Genomic DNA, 16,849 nt, shown 5'->3' with positions numbered 1-16,849 from the left:
AGTCTTGATTTAATAAATTTGCTCTCATATGTTGCCTACTTTGGCAAAATTTTCTCTTTTCCTTCCTAATCAGTCCTGAAATCTGTTTTCCATTCCCTATTTTGTCTAGCATTTGTACCTGTATGATTTACCATGACTGCCTTAAAGACACTATAATTGACTCCAGGATCACAGTGGTAGACACTGTGCCCACCAATTTCATTTCTTCATAAACACATAGTTCAGCCTCCTTTGTGGTTAGGAATAATCATGTGACTGAGATCTAGCCAGTGGAATGGGATCCAGAGTTATGTGAGCTACTTCATAGCTTGACCCATACAAATCTCCCTTTGCCTATGAATTTCCCATCCAAAAGATAGCTACAGAATATTCCAAGACCCAAGATAATGCAAAGTACACTTGTGACAACATGGAAGGTCATTCACTGATCAGAAACAATCATTTTGGCCTTAATGTAGTAATATTTTTCTTTTGTGTCAGCTACTGGTACTTGTGATCTGCCTGTTATAGCATCTTGAATAACACTATCACCCTTCATCATTTATTTGGCTTAATATTTTACATGTTGCTGCTCAGCATTATTATTTATAGTACTTAACTAAGTTTAACCTCGATTATTAGCAATATGTATTCCTTAAAATAGCAAAAATTGTGTATTTTTATATCTTCTGATGATAGAATTATTGGAATATTACTTATCAAACATTTTTACACAAAGCAATCATCAGTGGTGCTCCCACCAACTTATATATATAAAACCAAGCTTGTAACTCTTAATGATTGGTCTCTCAGAAATTTCTCAAAATCAACGGACTTAATTTTCCTCAGGGACAAAGTTAGTCCCATATAACAAGTTGGGCTCCCTAAGAAATATTTTAATATTTTTAGAAACTTTTTGGTGCATTTAATGATTGTGAAGAATTGTTTCTCTTACCTACAGTTCTCAAGTGGGTGACTGACTGGTAACTAAATTTTGGAGATGCTTTCTCCATGCAATAAATTCCATGGCCAGTGAAGCTGCTAAACTATGCCACCTTTCCTAAATCTATTTGGATTGGGTTAATAGTTTTTTAATATCCAATTTAATAAGATGGTTGTCTTCATTTTTATTTAATTATAATTAATACCATAACATGCAGCCCAGCCAGCATGACTCAGTGGTTGAGCATCAACCTATGAACCAGGAGGTCACAGTTCGATTCCGGGTCAGGGCACATGCCTGGGTTGCAGGCTTGATCCCCGGTAGGGGTTGTGTAGGAGGTGGCCAATCAATGACACTCTCTCATCATTGATGTTCCTACCTCTCTCTCCTCTCTCTTCTTCTCTCTGAAATCAATAAAAGCATAGTTTTTAAAAATACCGTAACATGCAGATTGTGGCTGTTTCCAGAAAATGTATCTTGAGAAATTAATAACTTAACAGGTAAACTGCTACAAAACAATGCAAATTAAGATATTGGCTAATCCAACAAGTAGAGGAGAGACTTACTTACATCTCCATTGCTAGCTCAAGGCCCACTCTCAAGTCCCATACCACATTGCAGGGTGCTTTTCTCTGTCTTGTCTTATAAATGCAGACATGAACAAAAGTATGAACACTATTCATTTTATCATTCAACTCAAATGTCCTTTCTTCCTTCTGTGTCCTGCTCATCCTTTTAATCCAGAAAAAATTCCATAGCCCAGATGAATTTCTTGACCCTATTGCCTTGAAATGAGTCATGTCTCCTCTGTATTGCAACAACAGTGATTACATATATAACTTAGTAGTCAATTAATGCTGTGCTGCCTTGTGACATTTTTGCTTTCGTATTCTGGCTAAGAATTTATTTATTTGACTCTGTGTATTTGTCTTGTTCAGTTTGAATGGATGTTCCTTGCTGGAGCAGGTCATATTGTGTGATTCTAAGTCCTGTGGAGCTCATCACAGCACCTTCCATTTTATAATCATTTAAAGCATATGTGTTTGTTGATTAACAGGCAGGGAAAACTTCTTGGAAGGCAATGTGATTGGTACCTAAGAAGACAGACTAAACTCAATGTATTTGAATTTGCATCTGACTCTACCACTAGCCAAGTGAGTTTAGGCTTTAAAGATGAATTTAAACATCTATGAAATGAGGCCAATGATACTTAACCTGATTATTTCACATGGTTATAAAAATCTATTAGAATAATAACGTGAAAGTGCTTCAAAATATAAAACAATATCATGAATATGACTTTTAGAGCTGGGCCTTGGAAAATTCAGAGGATTCTATATTTAGGCATCCAAACTGAGACTGTTGTAGAGAAGATAAATAGATTTATAGAGTATGTTCATTTGATTGATTAACATATAGAGCCTATGTGAGAATGGATGATATGAAGCTGGGATAATTAGGTGGCCAGAAATAAAGACTTTGTGTAACATGGTTAAGTGTGTGGATTTGATTGTTGAGGCTCATGCCAGGAAGCGGTATTGAAGATTTTTGAATAAGCAAATTATATGAACAGATTTATTTTTTGGAGAGATAAAATTTAGTAGATTAATTTTCCTCAATAATACCTCCTGGTATTTTAAGTGAGTCCCACATAATCCCAAGAAAAATATTTTTAAATGAATTGTAATACTCTTACTTTCTGTTTCCAATATAATGGATTTATGTTTTTCCATATAGTTCCTGAATTTGAACCCCATTACTATAATATGTCATTACTACAAGCATACTCTAAATATATGTTATCAATTTTTGCTACAATCTACTAGTCACTTATACTGCCATGTTTTTTAAATGAATTGAGGTAAGAGACCAGAGCTCATACAAAATCCATATCCTAAAATGTCACAAATTAATTATATCACATAATGTGCAGTACAATTTTAAATTTCTATTTTATAACTTTCCATTAATAGAAACATGCATTCACTCATCAGAGTCCATTTTTATTCATAGCTATGAACTTAAAATCAGCTACAAAATGCAAATAAATGTCCATTTAAATTATACTAAATCTGTTCCAATATAATATTACTTCTTATCAAAGTAAAGAAAGTAGTTAATTTTTAAAAGAAATCAAAGTGTACAGATAAGGTAAAAACTTAAAATCCTGTCTTCCCTCCCTCACTGCTGGTTGTACAGATATAGCTACTCTTGTTTCCAGTAGGACTTGGAACCTGCCATATGCAGGATATTTTCCCCTTTATTTAACCCGTAGTCAGCACAGGAAACAAAAGAGCAAGGAAGAACTTGATTTGGGCTGCTGCATAAATGCCTATTTCTAAATTTGGAAGGATCAAACTCTTTTTTCCTAAATCAGAAATGCTGCCTTTGTTACCAGAGGAGGCGTGCCTCGTCTCCCACCGTTGTTAGTGGGAGTGGGGTCCTTGGGGTACCCCGGAATAAATATTTCTGGAGGCCCCCATGGGCGAATAAGATATTGTAAAAAGCATTATTTCCATGGAATTACACTCCTGATTTTCCAAAGTCCCATTTCCCTTATCCAGTCATAGAAGAAATGTAGCGGGGTTTCAGTAGAGCTAAAGTCAGAGCCAGTGTCCAGAGTTTCCTCTTCTTGTTGGCACCGGGTCCGGTTCAGCATTAGGCTGGTTTGGCTCGCATTCCCCCTCTGCAGTCTGTCAGCCCATTGCGTGTGGATCTGCACGGCCATGGGCCGGATGGGCGAATGCAAGAGAATCAAGAGAGTGAACCCTGGCAACAAGAGTCCCGAAAGTCCCAAAAGCACAAGAGAGTGAGCTCCTTTGTTCCAGGGATTATGTTTTCCAAAATTTCGAGTGTTTGCAGTGGCCACACCCATTCTGGCCAACCATCTCTGTCCCTAGGTGTGATTGACAGGCAGGTATCTTCCCTATATCACCCCAACTTTACTAGGCATGTGTCTATCTTACCTATGTGGTTCCCCCCTCAGTGGTTTGCAGGGAACATGCCTATAAAGTCTGGCCTTCCCTTTCCTCCTTTCCTGTTATTAATAACTCGTTAATTATAACAGTATCATTTTCACTTTCAGATCACCGTCTTGGTTTTTTTTTGGAAGTATAGAAATATACAACCCTTTAATCAAAGACTCTTTTAAATCACGTTTTATGCCACATTTTAGGATGTATTTAGATAAACTTTGGTTTTACAAACTGTGATTTTCGAGTTTCATTTTTCCTCCAACATTGTGTTAGCATGGAGAGGAAATGGGATTTGCATTTGAAACACTAATACTCGCTCTTCAGTCAAGACGCTTCCTTCTTTTAACTTCCATAAATGTCAGTGAATGCCTCTTTTCACCTCTGGGTGAATAGTCAATAGAAAAATCAATTCTGTGACAAATGAACAGCAACATAATTTTACATATGAATTATTTAACAAAGGCTATTTTTGTCCTAGAGGGGAAAGACTTAAGGTAAAAATCAGCAGCAAATTATTAATTTTCATTTATTAATATTATTCATAGGAATGTACATCCACAGGAAGAGAAGAAGATTTATATCTCATTTTTAATTAGTTCATCTCATAAAACTCTATTAATGACAATAGAATGCCATTAGTAAATAGATATATAAGTAATAAACCTCATTAAGCCTTCACATTATATTGTGTTTTCCTCTTGGTTGTGAGAGATTTAGTGGTTTTTAATCCCTGGAAGTAAGTGAACTAATTTTAAATGTCCCACTTTAGATATAAAACTTGCATGAACTCAGTCTTTATGTCCTTTTATCACACTCTTCATATCTAATTGATATATCCTGGACATTAGAAGACACAAATACTTTACAAACCTGGGTGGAAAAATGGAAACTACATTCACATCTTGAACTGCTAAATATCTAACCAGCAAGATTTTCTCAATAGCAAAAAAAAAAAGCATTGTTTTAACCCCCATACTGAGTTGTTGAGGTAGTAATCACCAGTGTGTTAAGTAACACTATTTCTAAGGATTACTGTTTCAAGAATAAAAGAATATTCTTGTTAAAAACCTACTGAAAGTCAGAGATTTTGTTCAAGGATGGGCATCCTAGCCCACAGAGAAATGAGTTTGGACCCCGACGGTTGCTGTATCTGTTCACACGTCCTGGGAGCTTGAAATGCGGTATTAAAAGGCATACCTATTTATTGAACGTAGATGACTTAGGTTTCTTCTATAATCCTTCCTTAAGAATAGAAAGAAAAATGTGGAGTTATAGGTGCAACAAGGGCCCCAATTTAGGTGGTGTAAACCAACGGGGGTGTAATCAAAAATACTGACCCACCTCTTACATGCAGCCCACGTGGGGGTGGTGTGAGTAATATGCCTGGATTTCTGTGGTTGTCGAGTGGGTCCCTTTGAAACTGGACAACAAATGGGTCCAGGTTGCCTCTCACTACTTGAGCCAATTAAGCAGAGACAGGGTTGAATCATGTATGAGAGTTTATTCCAATGTTGCCAGCAGTATGGGGAGCAGCAGGGTCATCCTCATAAAATCTGCTCAGCCACCCTCCCCCCCAAAGCCAGGTGCTTATATTGGGTAAAAGGACAAAGATTTCATGGGGAAGTGAGCAAAAGGAATAAGAATGGGTATAAAGGTTCGAGGTTACAGGAAATGTGGGCTGGGGGTTGCAAAAGGGCGGGGCACCTCCGGGGCAAGGTTGTTCATCTTTCCACGGTGATAGGCAGTTCTCTGGACAGGAGCATGGACCCGCATCCCCAGGTTAACTCCCATGTCCCAGGGCTTAACACTCTCAGCCAGCTTCGAATGTGCTTTCTCTAATCAGAACAGGACAATCACGGTTAACAGAGCATGATTAATATTTCTGCCCCTCACACCTTTGTCAGTTTGAGGGCTCAGGTTGTCCCAGATCCCAGTAAACGGTGACTCAGTGCTTTCTCATACTGAATCACAAGTGGCTCCTAAACTCTGGAGCTTTCCGATCTCTTTTGAATGTCAAATTTAAAAATAAAAATCACAGAATAATTTACAATATGTTATTAGATTCTCCATCAAAATATTTTCTTTTCAGAGACTTTTAAGCTGACAGCCTGTGCCCTTTTCTAGAAGCCTGGGTTTTGTAGGTTTTGTACCTGGTATGGAATAGTACCATTTCCCCACCATGCTATTCGAAAATAATAATTCGGGCCATAAGATGTCTTAGTCCATTTGGGTTGCTATAACAAAATACGTTAGACCAGGTGGCTTATAGAAAATAGAAATTTATTTCTCACAGTTCTGCAGGCTGAAAGTCTAAGTTCAGGACGCCAGCATGGCCAGGTAAGGGCTGTCTTACATGTAGCCGACTTGTCACTCTATCCTCACTTGGCAGAAGCGGCAAGGGAGCTCTGCGCATTCTCTTTTATAAGAGCACTAATCCTACTCATGAGGGCTCCACCCTTATGACCTAATCACCTCCCAGAGGCCCCAGTTCCAAATACCATCACATTGGGCTTTAGGATTCCAACATGTGAATTTGGGGGACACAAACATTCAGTCCATAACATAAGATAAGTATATTTGATTGCTTAAGGCATTGTATTATTTGGCCCCCCTGAAGTCCATAGTAACTGTTCCACTCCCTTCAGTGACCCCATTCACTAGCCATTCAAACCCATCTAGGCATGTCTGAATCCAGAATAAATGACGGGGTCTGAAACCACCCACACCCTATGTGATTTCAGAGCAGCAGAACATTTTTAATACGTTCCTAGGGCTTTGTAGTGTTTGAAAAGGCCTTATCTGAATCTGCAAGATATAAACTTTATTTCAAGTATGAGATTTGTCCGAGGTCAATCTATCATTACTTCAAGGAACTCTCTTCCTTTCCTTTTCTTGGCCTTGATGGAAGTGGGGTGCCTCATTGTCCTTAAGTTTCCAAAAACAAAACAACAACAAAACAAAAACCCTCAAGTCTAATATACAGGTGTACCTCAGAAATACTGTGGTTTTATTTTCAGACCATTGAACAATGCAAATACTGCAAGAAAGCAAATATGGCAAGAGAGCAAGTCACACAAATTTTTTCGTTTTCCAGTACATATAAGTTATTTTTAGAGTATACTACATTCTATTAAGAGTGCAATAACATTATGTTTAAAAAATCATGTACAAACCTTAATTAAAAAATACTTTATTGCTGAAAAATAATAATCATAATTTGAGCCTGTAGAAAAAAATGGCACCTATAGACTTGTTTGACGCACGGTTGCCACAAACGTTCAATTTGTAAAAAATGTAATATCTGCGGTGGACAATAAAATGAAGTATGCCTGTATTGTGGTAACATCTGTTCCTTCTCTCAAACATGCATTCAGGCATTCATACATCAACTGCATTTAAACCCTCCATGTAAGTGAGCTGGATACATTGTGCTGGGTAGAGATTAATTTACTCATTTTAGACTTTAAAGGACACCCATAGTCTTGTCAAGCAATAACTAATTCTATCCACAGGGAATTCTGCCCACATGGATCACCATTTTTCTCACTTTGATAATATATATGATCCTGTTTAATTGAAAAAAAATTATCTTTGATTCTTAACAGTTCTTAAATTATTTATTATAATATTAATTAAGTTGTTATATAAAATACCTTTATTCTTCTAGCTCTCATACAGCTGTAAAACCAAAGCAAATTTAAAAATTCAGTTGAACAAAAACCTACAAAAGCAAAAATATTAAAATTTTTAACATTTTTTATTAGGGTTGATTTTGTTTAGCTGTCATGTAATTACTGTTAAAAATATAAAGATGATACTGACTCAGATTCCTTGAACTTCAGTACATTTCTACCATCCTGTGCCACTGATTTTACTCAAGTCTGTCACAGTTTTCTATTTGAACTGCTATGCAACCTACACTGTCAGATCACAGCTTTTTCTTGGAGAATGCCTACTTGCATATTAAATACATCTCTCTTTTCTTATTAATCTGCAACAATACAAATAATACTTCTTGTCTCAATCTGCTTGTAAATAAAATACGAAGTCACAAAATAAAATCTCACTGAGTGCTAGCTTAAAAACTAGGTATTCAAATGATCTAAAGCACAATTACTTTACTTTTTTAAAAACATAAAAATCAAAATGCAAAAAATCTTGGATTGTCCCAAGAACTTAAGGACCCCTAAAAACACATATCAAATCCCAATTTCAGAAACATTTAACAGTTACTTAAATTATTCACTAAAAGTTGTGTATGCCCTTCTTATTTTATTTCTAAAATTCAAAAAACCTCCTCTCGACCTTTCATCATGTTCTTCCTGATTAACTTCCTTTAATTTAAAATCATATATAAATCATAGTTATGCTATAAATCCAGGATGTTGCTCCGTATTTTGAGAGCTTCGTGTTAATAAGGAAGGAAGAGACTATGTTATATTTATATAGGACCATAAATTGCAAGACTCGGTTATATTTAACTATATTGACTCATCAGGGTAACTGTAATGCAGAATGTTTAGAGATTGTCTGAAGTCAAACAGCTATCAGTGACAAAGTCATAATCACCCACATTTATAGAGAGCTCACCTTTAAGTAGCTCACATATGTTACTCAGGTAATCCTTACCCATCCTTTTGAGGTAGAGTAGTATTGTGATCCCAGTTTACAGATGTGGAAACTGATAGACTTGCTCAAGGTTATATAACTATTAGGTGTCCAGTTTAGGATTCCAGTCCAGGCCCTCTGACTCAGGAGTCCAGGTTGTCACCACACTGTCTCTGCTCAGCCAACCTCAGTGTCTTCATAGGTTTGTGAATCCCTGTAAAAGAATGAAGTTCAATGTTTACATCAAGTCCTGTGGAGACACCTCTCCCTGCCTTTTTTCCCTCCTTTCTATTTGATTGACCATCTCCTTTTTCAAAATTTAAAAGTTAGCACATCTTTGAAGTCTTTACAGACCCTCCTCCATAGAGTTTGCTTTCCCAGGTAAATGATAAAAAGACCCTAAAAAAAAGGTTGAAAAAAAAATACACAAAAAACTCCCTCCTTTTGACTCACTTCATCTCTATGCCATGGCAACACATTAAGACGCTTGTGTAAAAGTTGCATGTATAAAAGTTCTTTAAAAGCAGGGTGTCAGATACCCAAAGTTTAGGCCGTGTGGAACACTTTTACCTTCCCAGTCACAACACTTTCCTTCTGGCTCTGAAAGATGATTTTGTGTGTGAACACTATTATGTAAAACATGTCAGAGAAAATAAATAAATGAGCTACTAGCTATCTGAAGTGGTGGCACGGGGTGGAAATGTATCTTTTAGAGCAGTGAAAAACAAGATTTAAGTTAAAACACACCAATATGGCTCCTTATCCGACAAACAAATCCAGATCAGCGAGACCTGTCTGGCAGCCAGCTGACTCCAGCCCAGGTTGCCAGCAGCATCCCTAATCCCCAGAGCCATTTCTTCTCTTTCTGAAAAGAAATGCTTCCTTTTCAATATCAAAACTAAAATTCTTGTTAAAAAATCAGTATTGCCTTTTTAATGATAATATTTTTTGTGAAATATCAAATAATGATAAGGGAAACTGTTTTTGTTATTAGCAATAGGTTATGAAATTTTAAGAATGGGAAAACACTGATTTAGATTTTTATATATGCTGAATAGTATTGTGAATACTTTTTATTGCCTATATATTACTTGGCCACCATTTAAATAATATTCATAGTTACATTTGCTTGATATTCTAAAATATAAAAGCTCTTGACTATGACAACTATGATTCTTATACCTCACAATCTAATAAACTTAATCTAACTAAAGCAGATAAATGCCATTAGTCAGAGCACACTGTCCTCATCTTCTGATCTTCTGTTTATCATTTCACAGATCATAATTTTAAAATGCCCTCTGAACTTCATTGTGTTAAAAGTAGTAACCTATCATATATCTTCACATGAAATTTTTTTAAATTTTTTTCATGCTTTTTTATTGATTTAAAGAGAGAGGAAGTTAAAGGAAGAGAGAAACATCGGTGTGAGAGTGAAACATCAATCGGTTGCCTCCAGTATGCTCCCCAACCAGGTATCAAACCCGAAACCTAGGCATGTGCCCTGACCTGGAATCAAACCCACGACCTTTAGCTGAGCCACACCGGCCAGGGCCTTACACAGAATTTTAACCTTCATGTAAGACATAACCTCTGAAGATTCTGTTTTTGTTTTGTTTGTTTTTTGTTGTTTTTCCCCCATCACCATTTAACACCCCTATACCCTCCTGAAGATCAAAAATGTTAATATTTTAGCATCTCATTTATGCCATTCTAGCAACGATCTTTATACACCTATGCAATTTTACTCAATATCTATCAATCTCTATAACAGAAAATAAAGTTCCATGGGATCTCTCAATGAAAGGGTTTAATCTGAGCATTAGTTGATTATTGCAAACATCAGTCATATTTTTGCTTATCAAAGAAGCCTAGAAAGCTCTTGGCCGTTGACTCAAAGATGGCATTCTTCTGTTCTCACTACATTATTCAAGACATCAATAGCCTCATTAAGAAAGTGCTTTCAAATGGTTTGTGTCTATAAGTTTCACCTTTTATAATGTACTTGGGAATTCAGATTTTTTTAATAAACATTGAGAAGCTTTGAAAGGGTAGAGGGCATTTTTTCTTCAGTGTAGCAATGACTTAGGGGATTTGGGACACTGTCTGTCAAAATCTCTCCCCGCAGCCTAACTCAGCTCAGCAGCCACTGAAAGTCACTCAGTGGATTGGTGCAGCTTCTGTGGGGTGACTCAGGCTGTCAATCTGTTTCTATTATGAAGGTTAGCAGAGGGTCAGACCTAGTATGTTTTTGGTCACCATGCAAAGCTACTGAAAAGAGTTTAGGATTGGAAAGAAATATAAAATGGGTGTGTTTTGTGCTTGGTGTGAGGACTTTTGTGTGTTCACATCAGCATGAAGATAAATCCAGCACATGCCATCAGGCCCTGGAAGAGCAGTGCCCACTGCTGGGTGGAGATCTGGATTCTCTTGGTCTAGTTTTTATGCTTTACTCTGTTTTGTCAGGAGTTGAATCCAGTTTTATATTCTTTTTGTATACCTTTCTTGTTTTCTTTTAGATTAATTGAATATTAATTTCACATTTCCATTATGTTAACTTATTTATTATACATTCTCTCACTACAGTTTCACCAGAGAATAAAACATGTACCTTACTTATTGCATCTTAACAGATTTTACTACTTTTATCATTTTTCTAATATTGCTAGAGCCTTAGAGCCTCTAAACTCCATGTAACACTTCCTGGATTTTGTAGTTATTGTTGATATCCATTCTTGTTTCACATATAGCTTTGTCTATAAGATAGTGCAAGCATATAATTTCTATTTACCCATGCATTTAATTGCACTACTCTTCTCTCTTAAATTTCCATTTTTCCATGTGATATCATTTTTCTCATCTTAAAACACACACACACACATGCACAAGACTTTTGATGCCAAGTTACCTCAGCTTTGTTTGTCCAAAAACACTTTTATTTCACTTTCATTTTTGAGAGATTTTTTTGAGTGCAGAATTCTAGGTTGAATTACTTCCTATCAGTACTTTAACCTGTGATTCCTTGTTTTCTGGCTTCCTATGTTACTGTTTCATAGTCAGCTTTCACTCTCATTGTTGTTTCTTTGAAGGTAATGTGTCTTTTCATCTGGATTTTTAAAGTTGGTTTTTTTTTGGTCGTTGGCATTTTTAATATGATGTGCCTTGTGTTTTCTTATTGTTGGTGATGTTTTGTGTTTTTATCTTTTGTGTTTTACTGAGCTGATTAAATGCGTGCATTGATGTTATTCATGAGTCTTGGAAACATATCTCTGACAATTGCTTGGCACATTCTTTGTATCTCTTCTTCAGATACTCCTTTTATGCCTATGCGTATTCTGCTGTTCCTTTTATATGTCTGTCTTTTCCTCTGTTCTCTTAAATATTTAATCATAGTATTTTAGTCATTACCTGCTGACTCTAAATCTGGATCATCTGTGAATCTGTTTTGTCTTTTGAATTTTGGTAAATTTCCTTGTCTTTTTACATGTATAGTAATTTCTGATTGCACGGTAAGCATTGTATGTAAACAAATTATAGGTGATTTTTTCTACCCAAAAGGTTATCACTGTCGTTTGTTAGGAAGCAAAGGCAAGGCGTGATCATGTCAATCTAATCACAAATTGAGCTGTGCTGGAGAACCAGCCTACCTCTAGTTCTCCAATCCTCAGGTTGCACCCTCCTGTGCTTCGAGAACCTATCAGGTCCCTTAGCACTGAAACATTACAGTAGCTCCAGTTGTGTTCTTGAGAGCTCCACTCTCCATCTGTGTGCCCCACTCACTCTTAAGTTGTTCAGATGAGACTAGTCAGGCGCCTGCAAGTTGCTCAGATGAGACTAGTCAGGCGCTTGAGGCTACCATCTCCCTGTAAAATTTCTGCTTCTGAAAGCATCTCTGTCATTGTAGGACATTTCATTCTACTTTTTATAAGCTTTTGGCCCAAGGCACCACTTACTCAGCTGAAGAACTTAACAAATGTCCCTTGGAGAAAATGGCCATGCATTTGAGGATTCTCAAATTTTTGTGTCTCTAGTCCCATGCACCTGCAAAATATTGTATAGATTTTCTTTCTTATATAACAGGCTCTCTAGACCTACAGAAGGGCAGAATTGGCAAATGTCCCCAAGAGAAACAAAACAGCAGCTTGTAATTGTTTGTTTACTCAGATTCTCTCGATCCAGGATTTGGTTTCTCTAGTTCTCAGTTTTGCCAGAGTTTTGTGATGTTTTAAAAATATGATTTTTGTAGCTTTTTCCTGTCTTATCATTTTACACTGTGACAGCAGTAACCTGCCATGACCTACGATATCCTGTGCAGAAGTAGAAGTTCCTTGTTTGTTTTTCCTAAGTACTCTAGATCAGTATGAAGTTGTGTTACTTAAGAAAGATGGTATTTCAAGGAAGCTTTGAGAAAGTAATCAACTGAGAAGAGGTACCCCTCCATCAATTAAATATTCTCTCATAAAAATAAACCCAGTGACAACATTTTTCAGGGGTTGCTATTATATGCTGAATGTGTGCCAAGGAACGTATATCCAGATATTCACTATCCCTAGAGTAAATGAGACTGAAGCTAAATGTAATCAACACAGAATACACTAGTAGAGAAAATAGAGGAACTAAAAAACAGTAATGTAGGAAACATACAGATTGCACTCAAATTCCATTTGGAAAAAGAAGGGGAAACAAAGGTGGTATAGAGACCCTGGTCTTTAGCATCCTGGACAACTGTTAAGTAAATGATAAGCGCTGTAGAGTAATAGTTAAGAAGGAAGACTCTGGAGCCAGCCTGCCTGATTCCACCATTTTCTGAGTGACTTGGGAAAAATTGCCTAACCTCTCTGTGCCTCAATTTCCTCATCACAAAATGCTAGCACTGCTTTATAGAGTTCTTAGGATGACTGCATGAGTTAACACTTGTCAGGTGCTTAGAAATGTACCTGGCGCATATTTAGCACTCTAAAGTGTTGCTGAATAAATGATTTTTATGCATACCCTCCACCCCACTTCCTTGGCTCACTTCCCTGACAGCAGAGGCAATCTGGCTGCCACGAGAATCTTCCCAGCAGGAGAATGTCTCATTTCCAGGTCATTCTGGTGCAGTCCTGAGCCCTAGAGAAAAATACCCTTTCAAGTGGGGATGCTGCTTCAGCAGCTCCCTTTCTATTGATGCCTGGAGCTTGCTTCAGGAATTGGACAATCACAGTCCTGTTTCCCACACTTAGGTTTTTGTTTTTTTCTCTGGTTGTTTTTAAATTCAATTTGGGGAAACTCCTTTTGCTAAAGAACCAGCTTGCAAAATCTAGTTATGCATGCCAGATATGGGTTTGACCTCCTGATTTCTGTGTATTAGCACCGTGTCTCAGCATTCTACCCATCAGCTTGATTCTAGGCCTTAAAATCTTCTTCCTGGGGCAGACTATAGGCTCAGATGGCCAGGTGGGGGTGTGGGTCTTAGCGTTGTCCTGGAACACCAACAACCTGTGCTTCTCTCAAGTGCCTGTTGTCATATGAGAGGAAACCACCTGTGTCCTGCTTTGTTTTATCTTCTTTTGTGTTGATGAAGGGATGGAATCAGCACTGGCACGAAGTAGCAAGTGCTTTGGAGGTGGGATGAGCCATCTCATTTCCTCTGAATGCTCCCAATGTCCACATTCTCAGTTGAGGCCCATGACTAGAATCTCATTTCTTAAACCAGCATCCTCACTTCAGAATGGACAGAGAAAACGGTTTCTGCAGTATCTAGCTCTTACAGGCGACAGGCTGCTGGCAGAAGGGGGAACCCACAGCAATCCATGTGGCCTGGTTGTCTTGAAGTGCCCCAGCTTCGGTCGGGGGCAAGCTCAGCCTCCAGGGTGTCTCTCTTCAGGTTTCCTAAGGAAATGAGGGGAAGTAGCTGACACAGTTGCATGTTTTGATGCTGTCCTGCAAAGGCCCCTAAAGTCCCCATCTCTGCAGTCCCAAGGTCTGAGAGAGCACAAGTCTGCTAGTTTAGATCACAGCTGTGACTCGCTGCTACAGAATAGCATGTGCACTGACACACCAGTGGGGCCGCAGGTGTTCTCAAGCACAGCTACCTGCCTCCACTGAGCTCATTTGATATTTTAGTGTCTGTCCCTTGCCACACTTAACTCTCAGGAACAGTTTCTGTATCAGTGCGGTCTTCTCTTAACATTGACTGTGAGTCGGCCCTCTTAAGTAAGGGGGTCCATCCTTGGGTTAATGAATGGTGGCCAGAGTGGTGTCACATCACCTTAAAATATATTGACTAATGCCCGGCCGGGCGTGGCTCAGCGGTTGAGCATCGACCTGGGATCCAGGTGATTGGGGTTCAATTCCCGGTCAGGGCACATGCCCGGGTTGCGGGCTGTAGCCGATCAATGACTCTCATCATTGATGTTTCTATCTCTCTCTCTCCCTCTCCTTTCCTCTCTCTGAAATCAATAAAGATATATTTAAAATATATATATATATATATATATATATGTATATATATATATATATAGACTAGTAACTGCATAGATGGAGTGGATCCTAGAATGGGATTTCCTTGAGAAATCCAAAAACGTCAGACAGAATTACAATTGTATTAAGTTAAATGAAGAAAAAGTACACGGCATTATAAGAATGTATATAATAATAGAGGGCAAAGGGCAAACAGACATTTCAGTCTCTTGTATCACCAGAGGTAATCACATGTTAACCAGTGCACCTATCCTGTATGTTTCACTGATTTGTTTTTTGTGCCACTCATCTTAATTCAGCAGCTCACAGTTGACCCAGTCGGATGCCGTTTGCTGGGTGCCTGGAGGTTTTATAGGGAATGGGTGATGTCTCTTTTGACCCTGGTCCAGCCGCTTGGCATCCAGGTGTTGCCTTTATACTTCTCGCTCACTCCCAGTACGGATCTGGTGTTCCTTTCTCCCGCTCTTTCCTCCCACAGGTAATCCATCAGCTGAGGCTCTCGGAGAATGAAAGCGTGGCCCTGCAGGAGCTGCTGGACTGGAGGCGAAAGCTCTGCGAGGAGAGGGAAGACTGGCAGCAGATCCTGCAGCACTCGGAGCCCAGAGCACCGCCCCCGCCTCCTTGCAAGAAGCCAACGCTGCTGAAGAAGCCCGAAGGGCCCCCCTGCAGCAAGCTGCCCTCTGGGTTCTGGGACGCCACCATCTGATGGGGCCAAACTCCAGGCCCACAGGATGACACCGCTGAGTGATCCCAGGCAACCTCAACAGAAGGCTGCCTCTGAGACCTGTTGGGTGCTCTCTCCACGCATTACACAGAAAAGCACAGGACACAGAAGTTAAATACCCGAGATTCCCTGGATGTGTGTGTGTGTGTGTGCGTGTGTGTGTGTGTGTGTGTGTGTTTTTTTACCCATTCCATGGGGGTACACTCTGATTTTCAGGCTCCATGGTTCTAGGGCCATGCTACCCCTATGTAGCAAGAGAAAGGCCATAAAAACGTGTGGATGAGGTGAGAGGGGACCGTGGCGGAGGAGAGGAGGGCTCCATGCATACTGTACACTTGTTTTTATATAGTCTGACCACATGTTTCTCATACTCCAGTCATTTTATTACAATACCTTCTACAGGACATGTGTTTTAATTTCTTTGTAGGTGCTTGTGTTTTATTGGAATTACAAACCTGAAAATTATTTACATGTTTCTTACTGTGTTTTATAACTTGATGCAATTGGTGGTGCTCCCTTTCTTCAAAATACAGATTTTTAAAAATTATTTCCTAGAAAATTTTTTTCTTTTACATACCATTTTTTTTAACCTAAAGTACCTAAGAATCTCGGGACTCTGTTGTTGTTTTAGCTTCGCCCTGCATATATATATATATATATATGGACCAAGTCCCATGCTTTATAGTTCATTCATTCATTAGGAGGCAGTTCCTTCCTATGCCCTGTGTTTCTGGATATGTGGGTTGTGAGCTCTTTAGTTGAATCTCATCTCCTGACTTCAGCATAGGTTACAGGAAAATTTACGTCACAGCACATATGGCTTCAAATTCATAGCTGTTGGGATGAAAGGGTCATATCCATTTAAAGGTCTACACAGTACAAATAAGCACGCTGAGATTTCCTGGTTCGAGCAGTGCTGCTGCGTCACAAGACAATTATCCTCGGAGCCCCAGTGCATGGCTCACCTGCTATAATCCTCAACTCTCCTGTAATGCAACCGCCTGTTTGTCGATGTGCTTCTGTGGGCTGTCGGGAAGTTCTGAGCGGTGGCATCAGACCGTCGGTTCTTACTGCTCAGAACTTTTTATTCATACCAGCCTTTGCAAAGTGACTGTGCCAATAAAAAGGTACAACTGTGTTCTTCTGTGGTTTTATTTA

The 16,849-nt window shown here is 38.6% G+C and overlaps 1 protein-coding gene across 2 annotated transcripts in view; it reads left to right on the top strand.

Annotated features, from left to right (window-relative positions):
• Positions 1 to 16,238, top strand: part of MYO16 (myosin XVI) — a 474,768-nt gene extending 458,530 nt beyond the window's left edge. For both annotated transcript variants that reach the window (XM_081128844.1, XM_081128843.1), the window contains exon 35: positions 15,446 to 16,238. In XM_081128844.1, coding sequence (XP_080984970.1) covers positions 15,446 to 15,673 — 228 coding nt within the window. In that variant the 3' untranslated portion in view covers positions 15,674 to 16,238. The remainder of the gene's footprint in view (positions 1 to 15,445) is intronic.
• The last annotated feature ends 611 nt before the right edge of the window (positions 16,239 to 16,849 follow it).

The sequence above is a fragment of the Miniopterus schreibersii genome (genome assembly GCF_964146895.1).
Source record: "Miniopterus schreibersii genome assembly, chromosome: 2".
NCBI classification, from domain to species: domain Eukaryota; kingdom Metazoa; phylum Chordata; class Mammalia; order Chiroptera; family Miniopteridae; genus Miniopterus; species Miniopterus schreibersii.
This window is presented reverse-complemented; position numbering and strand designations above follow the sequence as displayed.